The following is a 16,215-nucleotide window of genomic DNA, read 5'->3' on the forward strand; positions in this document are numbered from 1 at the left end:
TGACTTCATTTCATCCCATAGATTGACTCACATACAACCAGTCTTAGTGCGCTCACATATGAATCTTCTCTTTTTTGTTAGAAAATATCTCAACCATTATACCATATATGCTCCTCTAAGCCTATTTGCATTTTATAAGCATGTACGTTTTATACAACCAAAAAAAAACATTGAAAAAATCGGAACGTTTCAGAAACAGTAAACATCTGTGTCTAAATGCCGCAGTAGTTATCAAGAAAATGTAATGATATGCCAATCACACAAGTACTAGGTTAATTCTTGATCCATATGTTATCCACCTCCGGCTATAAGTTAAATGAACTGTCAATTTGACAGAATTATTTCTGCGCAAAGCCAAATCCCACAAGGAAAAATACACATTTCCCTAATAATCGAAGACAAGGACTCATAATTTCACATGATTGATCATGGTTTATCTTACCAACCAAACAAGGACTGATGAACCAAACAACCGAATTACAGTTCCTATTAAACCTTATCAAGTGCAAAAGCCAGGTCGGTACTCACCAAGGGCAAAAGATAAATGAAGACAATGATCTCCACAGCAGTTCTACATCGAAGGGATTTTAAAACTTACGCCTACTATGCCTTGTGTATGTATACTGTATACCTTGTTTTGCTTTAACCCTTAGAATCAAATATATGCCAGAGCATAATTTCTAATTTCTGACTGGACATATTTACCCTTTAAGACCAAATATTATCCCCATGGCAATGCAACACAAAACTCCGATTTTTCATCCCAACATGCATCACTCCATTAATCATATTTAATGCAAAAGCATATACTAAAACCATATATGCAATCAAAAGAATTTAGGTACGCACATAAAAATCAGCAAATCGTCATTGTCATAATATTTAAAACGAAATAAAATCCCCCCCAAATTAATTGTCTTCCCACCAACATTCCTAATCAATACAAATAAAAATGCCGATTTATTAATCTCGTTCTCCAGTGTATTCCTTATCAAGCTTAGTGTTAAATTTAGTCATCTTCCTCAACAACTTTGTTCTTACCCTTGTCCTTGATCTTCAATTCCTCCGACTCTTGATCCGACTTCTTTATAGCTTCCATATGCTTCCTCAGCATGCGAACCTCTCTGATGTAGTAATGGATTCTGTCGATCATCAAAGCCAAGAACAGAGCAAAACCTGCACTCATCAATTGAAAATTTAGCTTCTCAACATTTGGGGGATTTCAGTATCTACAAATGCTGATATAAAGTACTACGAAATCATCAAATGATTCATATAATAGCTAGATGAATTTCCTAATAAATAACATCAATATCAATATCAAATTACATTAGTGCTCTATTTTCATTTATATAAAATTCAAATGCACTTTGTGAATATAACATATTGATATTTAACAAAAGGGAAAATCATCCAAATATCCAATCATTTTATTTATTGAATTTAATTAAAATTGGCTGAAGACAAAAGGATCAAGGGAAAGAAGAGTGATTTTACCCAAAAGAGAAGCTTCGAGAAGCTGATTGGCCAAGAGAACCTGGTCCGTCGGATTAACGCCGCCAGCTTCGAGAGATCGGTTCTGAATAGTGGTGATGTTGTACAATAGGGACACCATTATCACAAACAAGGTCCCGCCGGCGGTGGTGGCGACCACCGGTCCCCTGCCCTGCTTCAGCCGGTCCAGTAGAATCAGAAGCGGCTTTCTCAGCGGCGTCCGGAAGAGAAGAACCAGAATCACCGCCACTTCTCCGAACACCAGGGCGTACAGAGGCTGAATCATCGTGCCGAGACTGCGGATTTTTTCCCTGGAATTTCAGATGCGATTTCTAGGGTTTGCTTGCTGTGTTCAGGTGATCAGAAAAAAAAAAGATGGTTTCGATGTGGGGTGAAATTGAGTTTTGAAGGACGGGTGGCAAATGGAAATTAATTGGACGAAGAAAAGAATCAGGGATGGACACGTGGCAGTGGCTGGCCCCTTGCCGAAAAAAGCATTTGAAATTCTCTTCTTTCAATCTAAGCTAACATAGGGATTAGGCCATGTTTGGGTGTTATTTTTATTTCGAATATGGAACAAGGGTTTGACTTTTAAGAATTTTTTTTCTTTTTTTGAAATTCGACTTTTAAGATTTTAAGAAATAATAAAATAATATTTATTTGTAGTTTTAGAAAAAAAAAAAACAATTACAATTTCAAATTCTGTCTAAATATGTTGAAAGAAAAGTATTTTGAAAAATAAAGTGATATTTTTTTATATTTTAAATAAAAAAAATTGTAATTTAGAGACAAATTGTTTATGTGGTGTGATGAATGTCGTTTCAATTTTAATAATACCGTTTTGACTCCGCACGTAATTTTGACCATTTTAAGTCTGAATTTTGCAGAATCTACTTAACTTGTAGTTTCTTGAGTTAACTTTCTAATTTAACTTGAATCATCAAAATTGGATGTCGAATTAGAAATGTATGCATGAATCAATGAATGTTGCCCACAACTATGATGTTTTGAGTTATCTAAAATTCAAAATGTAACCCAGTCATGCATAAATTTATCACACGACATCTAATCTAGCTGATTCACATTGCATTAGAAAACTAACTCAAAAGATGACAAATTCCGTGTTCTGAATTTTGCTAAAATTAGATTAGAAAATGGTCAAAATTACTGTCGAAGACATTCTAGATCGCGTATGAATGAAAGAGAAAGAGAAACATCCGAACTTAATTTAAAAAAAAATTGAAATCTAATTTTAAAAAATTTAACAAGTATAATTTTATTTTGGGAGAATAGTGGAAAAGATTTTACAACAGGGCCAAACATAACATAACTTAAGTTATTGGGCTTCCCCAATTTATTGATGGACCCATTGCTTTTAGTTTTAAGAGGGTCAACATATGGAATTGAAAGCCCACTGATGATTCTCACTGAAAGCGCAGTCTGACTTGATTTAACGACCAAATTTGAGACGAGGGTGGCACAAATTGCGGCTAACCAAATGGCGGCGGCGAAAGGGGCGGCGTTCGCTTCTGCTCCACAATTCTCTGCCGGAGGATCATCATCCTCATCCGCTTCCACTTACTCCGGCGCTTCCCATTCTCTGCACTTCCCGCAATTAAACCCTCTCAATTTCAAACCTTCACGAACCTTCTCAATCCGCGCGTCTGCTTCTTCTGCTTCAGATGACTCTGGTACAGTGGTACTCTAACATATATATAGTATATACACGCATTTATATGCCTGAGTATATACGTATATGTATGTGTGTGTGTGTGTGAGAGAGAGAGAGAGTCTGTCGTTTGTGTTTTTTTGTGACTGTAAACGCACGCATATATGTATATCTACTTACGAAATGCAATGTTCAGGCTGACTGTTTGATTACAAATTTCAAAGTCAGTATTCTGCTGTTCTGGTTTCAATTGATTTTTTTCTGAGGTTTATTTTGGTTCTCTGTTGAATTCCCAACAGCGGTGACATTGCTTGATTACGGAGCGGGAAATGTGCGCAGTCTCAGAAATGCAATTCGCTTTCTTGGATGCGAAATCAAAGATGTAAGTTTTGTTTGTTAGCATTTCCTATCCTGCCTCCATTTACAGGTCCAACTATTGATTTTTATGTTGAATTGATATGAATGTAAGAGAAGTCATGAAATGATTTAAGAGAATAGAATTCATTTTTTCGTTGTTGTTTCTGTAAGAGAATTAGAATTGAATAACTAGAAGTTCTAGTTAAAGCTGTATATGGTTTATTTGCTTTTAATATTTATTGTTTTCATTATAGGTACAATCGCCAGAAGATATTCTGAATGCCAAACGTCTTATTTTCCCTGGTGTAGGTGCATTTGCACCTGCCATGGATGTTCTTAACAAGAAGGGGTAAGCTTCTTTATTTGCAATTTATCGTTCCACTTTATGCATTTCAGAATATGATTAAGTTTTGTGTGTGATGATATTTCTTCAGCATTTTTGTCCAATTTGTATGCATATGCCTTGAAATTTGCTGACAGTAGGTTTTTTGCTCTGTTCTGTTTGGAAATTGTCTGTCAGTGTTGTACTTTTTCCAATGAAACCAACTAGCATCTATTTGTAAGTTCGGCATAATGCCAATGAAAACTAATTCACTGAATATTTTTAGGCTGGCTGAAGCGCTCTGTGCTTACATTGAACAAGATCGCCCTTTTCTAGGCATTTGTCTTGGGTTGCAACTGCTTTTTGAGTCAAGTGAGGAAAATGGACCAGGTAATAATTTGATACTCCTTTTGTTGTCATGTAGGCAACGTGTTGCCAAAATATTTAATACCCATCTTCATTTGCTTAGTTTTCTCACGAAAAGTATACTTATGTGGCTAGTGCTGTACTGAGTTATTGGTTGAATTTGGTTCATTTTGAATTGCCGAAGTCGAGTCTATGCTTTTAATTATCTTAATACTAGTGTCTAGTAGGCATTTTTCAATCTAAGACTCTAAGTCGCATACGGTCATGTTTCTCTTCTCATAGTCAAACCAATTTCCTTCACATTTTTTTTTACAGTAAAAGGCCTCGGTTTGATTCCTGGGGTGGTTGGACGTTTCGACTCATCAAATGGTTGCAGAGTACCTCATATTGGCTGGAATGCCATCAAAGTGAAAAAAGAATCCCAGATTCTGGATGATATTGGAAGCCAGCATGTCTATTTTGTTCATTCTTATCGTGCAATCCCGGTAATGTATATTTATCTCCTCTGTCGTAACTTGATCATTGACATGTTTTATTCAGTTTCACACTTCTTTTCTCACACTGCCAATTCCCTTCTTTATTGCTATGCAGTCAGATGATAACAAAGAATGGGTGTCTTCTGTCTGTAATTATGGGAATGAGTTTATAGCTTCTGTAAGAAGGGGAAATGTCCATGCAGTTCAGTTTCACCCAGAGAAGAGCGGTGGTAAGAGTTTCTGACATGTTTTGCACTCAAAACTAGAAATAAATATGGATATATCTCAGCCTCTAGGAGAACAAAAAGGGATGAAATTGAAATGTATCTTTCGTAGTCTGCTTTTGTTTCAACAGTGGAATTATTTGTTGCTTACACTCTTGAAGACGAGTTTTGCAGAAGTTGGGCTTTCTGTTCTGAGAAGGTTTTTGTACCCCAAGTCCGAAAATGCAAAGGTATCAATCACCAGAATATTGTATTCAGTTTCTCCAAGTAATCCACGGAATCTAATAGGCTGATACTTTATGTGAAGACAGGTGCCAGTCAAAGGAAAGGCGTCTAAACTTGCAAAGAGGGTAAGTAATGTAGTTAGTGGTAAAATTGCTCTGTAATAATGTATCAGCAACTCTGTTAGCTCTCTAACCTGGTTTTTCATGAGCAAAGAAAATAACCTTAGTTCTCCTTAATATTTGAGAAAGTGAGAAAATATACATGAAAGATATTTCTACACCATATTTAACGTTCAAAGATAATTGGCTGGCTCCTTGAACCAAATATATTTTTCTTTATTACTTGTGTAATTGATTATTAATTAGCAAACAATTATTTCAGAGAATAAGAGCGTCCAACTTATTTGTACCCGACTGTTCTCTTACAGATGAACATGGCTCTTTCTTTTTTATCAATTTTTCAGGTCATCGCCTGTCTTGATGTGAGGGCTAATGACAAAGGTGATCTAGTTGTAACTAAGGGGGATCAATACGATGTAAGAGAGCAAACCGAGGAAAATGAGGTATTTCCATATATACATGCTTGAAGTTCGGTTGTGTTGTATTATTTTGGCTGTTATTCTACACATTTTTATCCACTTTAATTGATTGTTTTTCTTGAAGGTGAGAAATCTCGGCAAGCCAGTTGAACTTGCTGGACAATATTACAAAGATGGCGCTGATGAGGTATGTTGCTCTTGAACAATCTGACCGGAATTTGCTAACATCTACATAAAGACAAACCCGCAGTAGAACTCATACACTAACAAAATGAGAATATTGAAGTGACGTAGAAAGAATGAACAACCTAGATGAATTCTGCTATTAAATTATACGGAATGATAACTTAGATTTTCTCTTTCACGTGTTTCAGGTCAGCTTTTTGAATATTACTGGCTACCGTGACTTCCCTCTAGGCGATTTACCAATGCTGCAGGTCTGTTATCTTGGTAATGTTAATAATAATAATATGTTTCTCAATGCAGCTTCCTATGTACTGTCATTTGCTTTGGCGAATAGGATAGTAGGACAATGTTTTGACTTTTGAGGCACTGGTATCTAGTTTGTGTTGTCTACTCCTTTTGTTTCATTACAATTTAGTGTTGACCTTGGAAAAATAAAATATGGTTGCTCTTGCAGTAACGGTCGGAGATTTAAAAAATATTGACAGTTGCCTGTATATTCTTGTAGGTACTGCAATATGCTTCAGAAAATATCTTTGTGCCACTCACAGTTGGAGGCGGTATTCGAGACTTTACTGATGGAAATGGCAGGTAAATGTATATCTTGTCTCTACAGTTTTTTGCTCGTGTTCATAGAAAAACATACAGGCTTTAGTTTTGCAACAAAATTTTCTAGTGATAGATTTATTCATATTGATTCGAGTGTTAATTGAGAAAATGCTTCACAGGTACTACTCGAGTTTGGAAGTTGCTGCGGAGTATTTTCGATCGGGTGCCGACAAGGTTTCTATTGGAAGCGATGCGGTTTATGCTGCAGAGGAGTACTTAAAAACCAAAGTACTCCCGTCTTAATCTCTTAAAAATCTTCTGTATATTGTATGTAACTAGAGTACTAGACTTTATGTTGCTTGGTTTTATTTTAAGGTGAAAACTGGAAAGAGCAGCCTAGAACAAATCTCCAGAGTTTATGGAAACCAGGTGAGGTTTATCATCAAACTAGATTTTCGCTTTTTTTTGTTTTTGTTTTTTTTTTTCTGCATAACACAAATATCCTTCATTGTTCTATCTTTTCATAATTTAGGCTGTGGTTGTAAGCATCGACCCTCGTCGGGTATACTTGAAGGACCCCAATGATGTAGAACTCAAGTCAGTGAGAGTTTCAAAACCAGGTAAATAAGTGATTTGTGAATCTACTCTGTTTAGCTTTCTTTTTTTAAGATTTCCACTTATTAATAGCAATTCTTTTACTTCGCATGACGTAGCTTTCTGAAACAGGTAGTCTTGCATGTTTTTGCACACGGTACTTGTACAAAATATGTGCGTAATGGGCTTTTTTTCTTGGTTACAGGTCCTAATGGCGAGGAATTTGCATGGTACCAATGCACAGTAAGTATTTGCTGCTTTATTTGTTGCTATAAAGCAATATTTCCACGCTTTCTTAATCAACAGCCACTGCTCGTTTCATCTTATATGTACTAGCAGCAGATTTAGATATATGATAATCATTAGTCCTGTCTTGTAATCTGATACTCCCCAGTCCTATACCTTTATATAAGGACTGAAGGCCTCCTGATTTTTATCATAACTTTTTTCTTTTTCCTTTTCGAGATTATTTTGAATGCTTGAATTGTTATTTTACTGATTGTTGTGTAGGTGAATGGTGGGCGAGAAGGTCGACCAATTGGAGCATACGAGCTTGCTAAAGCTGTGGAAGAACTTGGGGCTGGAGAAATACTCCTAAACTGCATCGACTGTGATGGTATGCTTTAATGTGCTTTGACTTCAAATTTCCCGATAGTGTTTGTGCATTCTTCGTTTAATATGTAAAATTGACTTCAATTTGTGTTGTATCTACACTAATTATTTTGTAAGAAGATGTGACGTAATTTCTCACCATTTTACCGCGGTCTCTCTTAACTCAGGTCAAGGGAAAGGATTTGATATAGACCTGATTAACCTGATATCAGATGCTGTCAGCATTCCTGTGATAGCAAGTAGCGGTGCTGGTTCCGCTGAACATTTTTCCGAAGTTTTCGCCAAAACAAAGGCATCTGCTGCACTTGCTGCTGGTATTTTTCACCGTAAAGAGGTAAAATTTCAAGAAAGATAATGAGAAACTTCTTTCTATCACATTCCGATATACAATGTATTTAGACAGTTATTTCTCGTGTTATTTTGGCTGATTTAGTTATATTAATTGTTTCATGTGTTTCGCAGGTGCCTATTCAATCTGTGAAAGAGCACTTGCTAAAAGAAGGCGTGGAAGTTAGGTTGTCATAGTTGTGAAATTTAACCCGTTCGAGATAGATATAATCAGTGTCTCAAGGTACTACTGTTTTCATTTTCCGCAGACAACTTTGTCTTGATTTGATTTCTTTGGTTGACTTCATTTTTGTTTTCGACCATATCTTTATACATACCTATGTATGATGTATTATTTCTAAATTTATATGCTCCATTATGAGTGCACTTCGGAAAGTTTCCGGTTGTAGATGTTCATGTGATGCGACTTTATTCCTGTAAACTCTCGACTTTCCTTATTCTTATCAATAAATTAAAAACAGTTTTTTTTTTTCAACAAAATGGAATATGTTCGATTCTCTTGAGGCGTCCGGATAAGATTTCACTATACACGTGTATTGTTAACTATCCAGTTTGCACACATCCACTGATTCACATTTATGCGTGTGCAATTGTGTGTGGATTTACGATGTAAAACTACCCTGCATATTTTATTAGGTGTAGCATCTACAAGAACATATATGCGAAAATTATATATATTTTGAAAATTAAAAAAATAATAAAATTGATCTTATATTAGTTTTTTGAGTTATAAATTATTTTCTTTAAAAAGTAAAGTAAAAGAAAATAGAAAATATTTTCATAAGCTTGATAAAACATGCATAGAATGATAGCTTCAAGAGTTGGTCTTATTTATTACATTGCCTGCTAATATTACAATCACTGATCATCGTTAAACTGCGAACACAACTCCTGCTCGACATCACGGCGTTACCGCTCCAGATCCACCATTCACTCCGCCGCCGCCAGCCCTGTTAACACCACTCAGCCCCACACTTGCATTGTCACCGCCACCTCCAAAGTATCCACCGCCACCTAGACCACCACCTACGCCACCGCCAAACCCCGCATCTATCCCCAGTCCACCACTCCCAATGTTAACATCAATCCCAGCGCCAAAACTGCCGCCTCCACCTCCGCCAACACCTGCACCAAATCCTGGTCCTCTGCCGCCAATTCCACCGAATCCACCACCGCCGCCGCCTCCTTCGCCGCCAATATCCGCAGGATGATCTTCTAGTTTCTTCTCGGAGATACCGCCTTCACCTGATAATAATGTTCTAGCATGAATAGCGTTACAGAGGACACAAAAAAGGAGAAAAAGGATACAAGTAACAGATATCTTCATTGTGAGAATTAATAATGTTAAATCTTGTTTAAATTGAGAGACGTATGGGGGTATTTATATTAGATGATTTGGGCAAATTTAATTATTTATAACCCCCTGAATCTAACTGTATTCTTGTCTGGGTTATTAATTAAGTATATGACTATCATACAAAGATTCTGATAACCACGCATATTGGAAAATGGGCAATGCTGAATAGTTTCTTGGCTTTGACTCAATTAAGTCAACGCACTGTCTGAATTTTGCAATTTGTTTACAACAAAATTTCTTAGTCCCAACAATACATAGATTTTTGGTTTGTCTACAAAGTACAGACATGAGTTTTACGACAGACATTGGTCTTCTTCCAGTTTTATTTGTCGGTTTGAGCTGATGCACACTAATAAAATAACGATAAAACTCTCTCTCATTAATTGTTTCACCATATATCAATTATTTTTCGATAAATTAAGAGTATAAGTGCAAAATTTGAGAAAATACAATATTTGTTTCGTTGGAATCCTGATTTAAAGTTTTTTTTTTTTTTCTTTTTATGGATTAAAAAAGATATTGAAGATTAAACAATCAAACTTTTTGTATGCAGTATTAGAGATCATACCATATATCACGTTATTAACACTAAAAAAACAGTTTTGTATGCAGTATTATAGAAGACCATACCATCACGTTATTATCAATATACCATCACGTTATATTATCATGCACCATCGTTTTTGTAACTATATATAGGAACACAATTTATATTATTGGTATATTTTTGGAAAAAAAAATCTGAAATTTTTGAATTAAGTTTAGAAATTAAATTGGATCAGAAATCAGAAATTCCATTTTTTTTTATATAATTCCAATTCCAATAAAAAATATTGGAAAATATCAAAAATTGGGATTTTGAAAATCGAAATGAAAAAAGTTGTTCGGGAATCGGCGGAAATTGGAAATTTCGTTCCATCTTTCACCCTTAAGAGTGGTAATAGTTAATTTGTTAGTGGCAATAGACCAAAAATTAAAGATGTGACTAAATTTAGAGCCAAAAATTAATTTTGTTTTATTTTACCAAATGGAAAATGAAAGCATTAATTTATTAGACAAAAAATAAAGGAAAAGGAAAATATATATGAAAATGAAATACTACATATAACACAATTTATCATCTTAATTGTGATAGATAAATTTAAATACACAACACAATATTATATATTGAAGAGCTATTGTCTTCATAAATATATAATTTGTAATACAAATTAAACACCAATAGTAAAACAAATGACTCCATGCAAATATATATAGTGACTACGTTTATTAAACGACAACGTTTGATTTTTACTATACGTAGAAACTAGCAAACAAATTAAAGAGCTTCAAGGAAATCCACCTCCTCCAATCCCACCACCAGCTCCTCCGCCAAATCCACCACCGGATCCTCCACCCAACCCACCTCCACCGCCACCGCCACCTCCACCTCCACCTCCTCCTCCTCCTCCACCAGCACCCCCTCCAAGTCCAGATCCACCACCAAAACCACTTCCAGCACCTCCTCCAAATCCAGAACCACCACCTAGTCCTCCTCCACCACCTCCTCCAAACCCTCCGCCGCCTCCGCCTCCAAGGCCACCTCCACCTCCAAGACCTCCTCCTGCACCGGCACCTCCACCAAAGCCAGAACCAGCACCTCCACCTCCACCAAGACCTCCACCACCACCACCTCCGAGACCACCTCCTCCTCCAAGACCGCCACCGCCTCCGAGACCACCTCCTCCTCCAAGACCGCCACCACCTCCGAGACCACCTCCTCCTCCAAGACCGCCACCTGCACCGGCACCTCCACCAAAACCAGAACCAGCACCTCCACCTAGACCTCCACCGCCACCACCTCCGAAACCACCACCACCACCAAGGCGGCCACCTGGACGACGGAAGAATGTCTTTTGATCATCGAAAGAAGTAGCCTTAACAGAGGAGGCAGCAGTTAGCTGGCGTGCAGTGGTGGTGGTGCAAACAAGAGAACCGAGAAGAAGAACGAGTACTACTATAAACTTCGAACTCATCATATTTCAATTGATACCGTAAAAAACTATTAATTAATTATAAGTAGATAATATGAAGATGAAGATGAGAATGGGAGAGTACGTAGAAAACGAAGATTGTATATATAGAGGGATAATCAATTATTAAGAATTAAATGGCGTATCTTCTCATCCATAAACCGCGTATAAGCGATTCCTAATTAATGCAACCACCCGCTGGGCGGAACTTGTATCTATCTATCATTTACTATATATATATATATGATAAATTATTGACTTGTTCAACTTGATGCAAATAACTTTAGTCATATCATGCAAGACTTTTGATACACAACTGCACCAAAAAGAGTACTACTGCCCATTAGCTTCCTTTTTTCAAACCTAGCTGCTGTCTGCCTGGATTTTCAATCATATTATTTATGTTTGTGTGTGTGCAATTGGCATAATTTATATGCACCTGTACGTGCTGCTGTATGTGCATGGAGAGAGAGAGAGAGAGAGAGAGAGAGAGAGAGAGAGAGAGAGAGAGAGAGAGAGAGAGAGAGAGAGAGAGAGAGAGAGAGAGAGAGAGAGAGAGAGAGAGAGAGGGGGGGGGGGGGGGGGGTCGGGTTAACCACATCATATAATTCGTTATTTGTTATTTGTGTTATTAGGGATGATTTCATTTACACGATTATATTGGGTTAGATTTTGAAAGAATTTATGGTCCCGAATTCGTTTAATACAAAGGTGTTGTCTTAAGTGTTATGACACTTGAACAAACATGCAGCGGAAATAAAAAGAACAATACTCAGAATTAAAAATGTTCACAAGTAAATACTTGTGAACTTGCCCTTTACATGACGAAAAAGAATATATTCAAATCAGTATTCCAAGAATACAAATGGAAGAGGTGCGAAAACTTCTTCCTTACAAATGAATCATTCTCATGATCATTCTTACAATCAAATCTAGATACTAAAAGAAAAATATTAAAAATTCTAGATTTCAAAGAATGTACTCATAAGGAGGACGTACAACAGATCCTAGAAACACACTAAAATTCTCGAGATTAAACTTCAGCTCTCTTTTTGTTTCTTCGAAACCTGTACATTCTTGAGTCTTGAGTTTGGTATTTATAGACTTGCCAAGCTTCCACTCCTCAGCCCATGATCTGCAAGAAAACCAACCACAAGAGCACTCAAGAAAGTGGGTTAGTGGGTTAGTTTGGAAGTTAAGATAAATTCCTTAATTTAATCCACTAAGCACTACTTAACCCACTAACTAAAATTTAGTTTAGAGAGTAAGAAAGTTAAAAACACAATGTGGAATTAATCCACGTGTTTCAGATTTCATTTGTAGATCTGATTAAATAATCACCACTAAGTACATATACACATACGATATAGACCTGATTAAATAACCACTCACTAAATATATATATATATATATATATATATATATATATATATATATATATATATATATATATATATATATATATATATATATATATATATATATACACACATATGAGTTTGTGTTTGATTGTGTGTACATTTATGATTAGCTCAATATAAATAATCATGTCTAACATGTAATTACTTTAAATAATTATTGAAACATGTAGTTGTTTAAGGAACTCCAAAATCAATTGATTGTCATTGTGTGTGATCCTTTACAGATACAAATTAATCGAATTAGCCTTTACAAAGGTCTTGAGAGTTGTGATAAAGAATAAATCCAATATATATATATATATATATATATATATATATATATATATATATATATATATATATATATATATATATATATATATATATATATATATATATATAATATATATAATATCTGATATGCTAAATTCCACACAAATTTCACTAAATCAAAAACACAATTGAAATTTTTCTTTCTCTAAAATCTCATCTTCTCCTTCTCCACCCTTCTTCTTTTTCCCTAACTTTTTCACAAACTCACACACTAAAAACGTCCATATCATTCGAAGTTCGAATTTGAGAAAAATCTTCATTTGTTCAAACAAAAATAAAGTTGGAATTTGAGAAAAAAAATCGAATTGATATGAATTTAAATAACTAAAAAGGTATAATGAAATTGAAAAATATTAAATAAACCTAAACTCACTTTTTATGATTATTCACATGAAAGATTAACGAATTTTGAGTGACTTGGAAAAAATTATCATAGAAAAAAGTTAGAGATAATATAAGTAGAGATAATTTTTTTTTTTATTTATGTGTGGGATTTAGTAAATTTTAGTGTGAAATTTAGCATGCCCCATATAATATATACTCCATATATATCAATATACACCAATTATGAAGATTAGGTTAAGTGCAATAATTAGATGATGATCCCCATCCCCTGGGTCAAACATGTTTGACTTTTATCATGACAAAGACACTCATAAGTCATAACTAGGCTCTTATCCACAACTAATTAATAAATAAAAAAAGAGGCAAAATAAAAATACAAAATCTAAGTGGATTTTGTCTTTGTTTTTCTTTTCAATTTGACGTTTCATATTCATATCAAATGAAACTGTTTTACCAAGTCTCCGCAGCTCAAAATTATAATGTGAACTTGGGACTATTTGTCTACGAAATTACAATACGACAGCGTTTGGGAGGAGGTTTTGGGCGTGCAAATTATTGCACCTCCAATGTATTAATTACATGTTAAATAGAGACTATATATATGATCATACTAATGAAAATGACTACATATATATCCTCGTAGTATAGAGAAAAAAACGTACTTTCATTGATGAGAAGACCGCACTTCGGTATATAGTCGGAAAATCGTAACATTACTGTAAAATTAAACTATTTGAGTAAACATAATCAACACGAGAAAATACTATGATTCAGAATTTATGATCATTATTCAGTTTATAAGACTTCTAAAATTTAAAGAACATATTGTATATAGTCCAACTAGTGGTAGCAATATTGCTGGAAAAGGAAGCGCTCAATGCAATCCACCACCACCTCCTGCTCCTCCACCGAATCCGTAGCCACCACCCGAACCTACACCGCCGGCAGCTCCACCACCACCACCTCCACCCCCTCCTCCACCACCCCCTCCCCCAACCCCTCCAGCACCCCCAAAACCTGATCCTCCACCAAAACCTGATCCACCCCCTACTCCTCCACCAGAACCTCCACCTCCACCACCACCTCCCCCAAACCCCCCTCCACCTCCACCTCCAACTCCACCACCGGCACCACCACCAAACCCAGATCCGCCTCCAGCACCAGCACCACCACCCAAGCCACCACCGCCTCCGCCACCAAATCCACCACCTCCTCCCGCCCCAACGCCGCCATATCCCGGGCCGGGAAAGAAATTCTTCTGATCACCGAAAGAACCCTCTGACCCAACAAGCTTTCTCGCACCACCGATGCAAAAAACCGAACCAAGAAGAAGGAAAACAAAAACTCTGTTCACCATCTTCAACTGAAAAATCAGAACTAAATTTTTTTAATCTGATGAATAATACTGAATGCTCATCAAAATCAGGGAGTATATATAGATAGAGATTAATTTCAAAGGTACAAAATTTGTCAAAGGGATGGTTGAGTAGGTTTTAATTAATACGTTCACTTCTTTTGTTTAATCTTCTCTCATCTTTTCTTTTCTATTTTTTTTTTCTCAATCGATAGATAATTAATGCATGCACCACCCCATCTGTATATAATTTCTCTGAACAAAAGTCGGATTTTTTTCTCATCAATCACACTGAATAAACGTCATGTTGTTGATTGCTGTTTTCATTCTTTTGCATGACTTTTTCTTTCAGATGAGAGGATCACCATTTTCAGATTTTGACTTTATTTCTGGAAACGGATGGATTAATTTAGTATTTAATTTCATGCAACTTTTGGAGGGAATTCAGGTGCAGCTAATAGCTAATTCTTGTGATCTTGTATTTACTACTGTTCCCACTACCCATATTATAATAATTATTAATAATAATATTAATATGGGTAATTTACTGCAGCCACACCCTCCTAGATAAAGACAAATTATGAAAATCCCTCGTGTTTGAGTAATTACCAACGATCCCCTTAACTATGGATTTTCTTACGTATCCATCCTTATGATGTTAAATTTAATAGAATCTTCTAGATTCTGTGGAATATTCTCTAATTTGTATTCGTTTTGTGCAAAAAAAATGCAGTTTCTGATGCACCACAATCTGATATTTACAAGCGAAGAGGCACATCTTATGATCATCTTGTTTCAAAATGTAGAGTTGAAATGAGGTAAAACGAGTACAAATTTTAGAATATTTCACATAATTAATTTAAAAGATTCCATTAAATTTGACACCATAAGGGTGAACGTGTAAGAAGATCCATAGTTGATGAAAGTGGTTGTAATTACTTAAATATGAGGGTGTTTTTTGTAATTTAACCTTACCTCAAAGGGGTTTCCGTAATTTACACGAAAAATAATATAGATATATACCTTCACTTTATTTTATCCCCATTCAATTTTTTGCCTTTATGTTAATTGAAGAATTTGGATTCGAGAAAGGATATCGGAAAATTATATTAAATAACATTATTCAATCAACGATTTGGGATGAGCTACTCAAGATAAAGAGAAGTTCCAATGCTCTAATTGTAGAAAATATGGGCAACATTTTAATTAAAGAACTCCCGAGGGACGAAATAAGCAAATATACAACTCTATACAAAAATCGAGTCACTTTAATTGACAAATATACCCTTATGAGCCTACCCAGGCCCGACCGCCCAATACGTATCACGGCCCAGGCCCGCATTGTAAAACTAATTCAATCCAAGCCCACTACAGAAGCGGGCCCACGTGGCACATACCAACCAGACCACAATTCTCCCCTCCAAAAGCACATCACATTATCCAGACTAATGAGAACT

The 16,215-nt window shown here is 35.8% G+C and overlaps 4 protein-coding genes across 4 annotated transcripts; 1 reads left to right on the top strand and 3 right to left on the bottom strand.

The window, feature by feature from the left end:
* Positions 1–856: 856 nt before the first annotated feature.
* LOC105969158 (hypothetical protein) lies at positions 857–2,010 on the bottom strand. Its single transcript, XM_012993901.2, has 2 exons — positions 1,498–2,010; positions 857–1,176 (listed from the first exon to the last, which is right to left on the bottom strand). Exons 1-2 carry the CDS (start codon positions 1,778–1,780, stop codon positions 1,010–1,012), a joined length of 450 nt encoding a protein of 149 aa, XP_012849355.2. The 5' UTR covers positions 1,781–2,010; the 3' UTR covers positions 857–1,009.
* An 871-nt stretch (positions 2,011–2,881) lies between these two features.
* On the top strand, positions 2,882–8,437 carry AT-HF (HIS HF). The gene is made up of 19 exons (XM_012993647.2): positions 2,882–3,185; positions 3,463–3,545; positions 3,775–3,869; positions 4,129–4,232; positions 4,524–4,693; positions 4,800–4,914; positions 5,083–5,138; positions 5,220–5,258; positions 5,597–5,695; positions 5,796–5,858; positions 6,046–6,108; positions 6,363–6,445; positions 6,583–6,691; positions 6,779–6,832; positions 6,936–7,023; positions 7,203–7,240; positions 7,508–7,613; positions 7,777–7,943; positions 8,072–8,437. Exons 1-19 carry the CDS (start codon positions 2,993–2,995, stop codon positions 8,132–8,134), a joined length of 1,788 nt encoding a protein of 595 aa, XP_012849101.2. The 5' UTR covers positions 2,882–2,992; the 3' UTR covers positions 8,135–8,437.
* A 1,984-nt stretch (positions 8,438–10,421) lies between these two features.
* On the bottom strand, positions 10,422–11,475 carry GRP5 (glycine-rich protein 5). The gene has a single exon (XM_088812170.1). The coding sequence runs from the start codon at positions 11,330–11,332 to the stop codon at positions 10,643–10,645; it is 690 nt and encodes a 229-aa protein (XP_088668296.1). The 5' UTR covers positions 11,333–11,475; the 3' UTR covers positions 10,422–10,642.
* Positions 11,476–14,074: 2,599 nt separating this feature from the next.
* Positions 14,075–15,129, bottom strand: LOC148766097 (uncharacterized). The gene has a single exon (XM_088812171.1). It carries the CDS (start codon positions 14,759–14,761, stop codon positions 14,279–14,281), a length of 483 nt encoding a protein of 160 aa, XP_088668297.1. The 5' UTR covers positions 14,762–15,129; the 3' UTR covers positions 14,075–14,278.
* Positions 15,130–16,215: the final 1,086 nt, after the last annotated feature.

The sequence above is a fragment of the Erythranthe guttata genome, chromosome 13 (assembly GCF_056151865.1).
Source record: "Erythranthe guttata isolate IM_541 chromosome 13, IM_541, whole genome shotgun sequence".
Classification (NCBI taxonomy): Eukaryota; Viridiplantae; Streptophyta; class Magnoliopsida; order Lamiales; family Phrymaceae; genus Erythranthe; species Erythranthe guttata.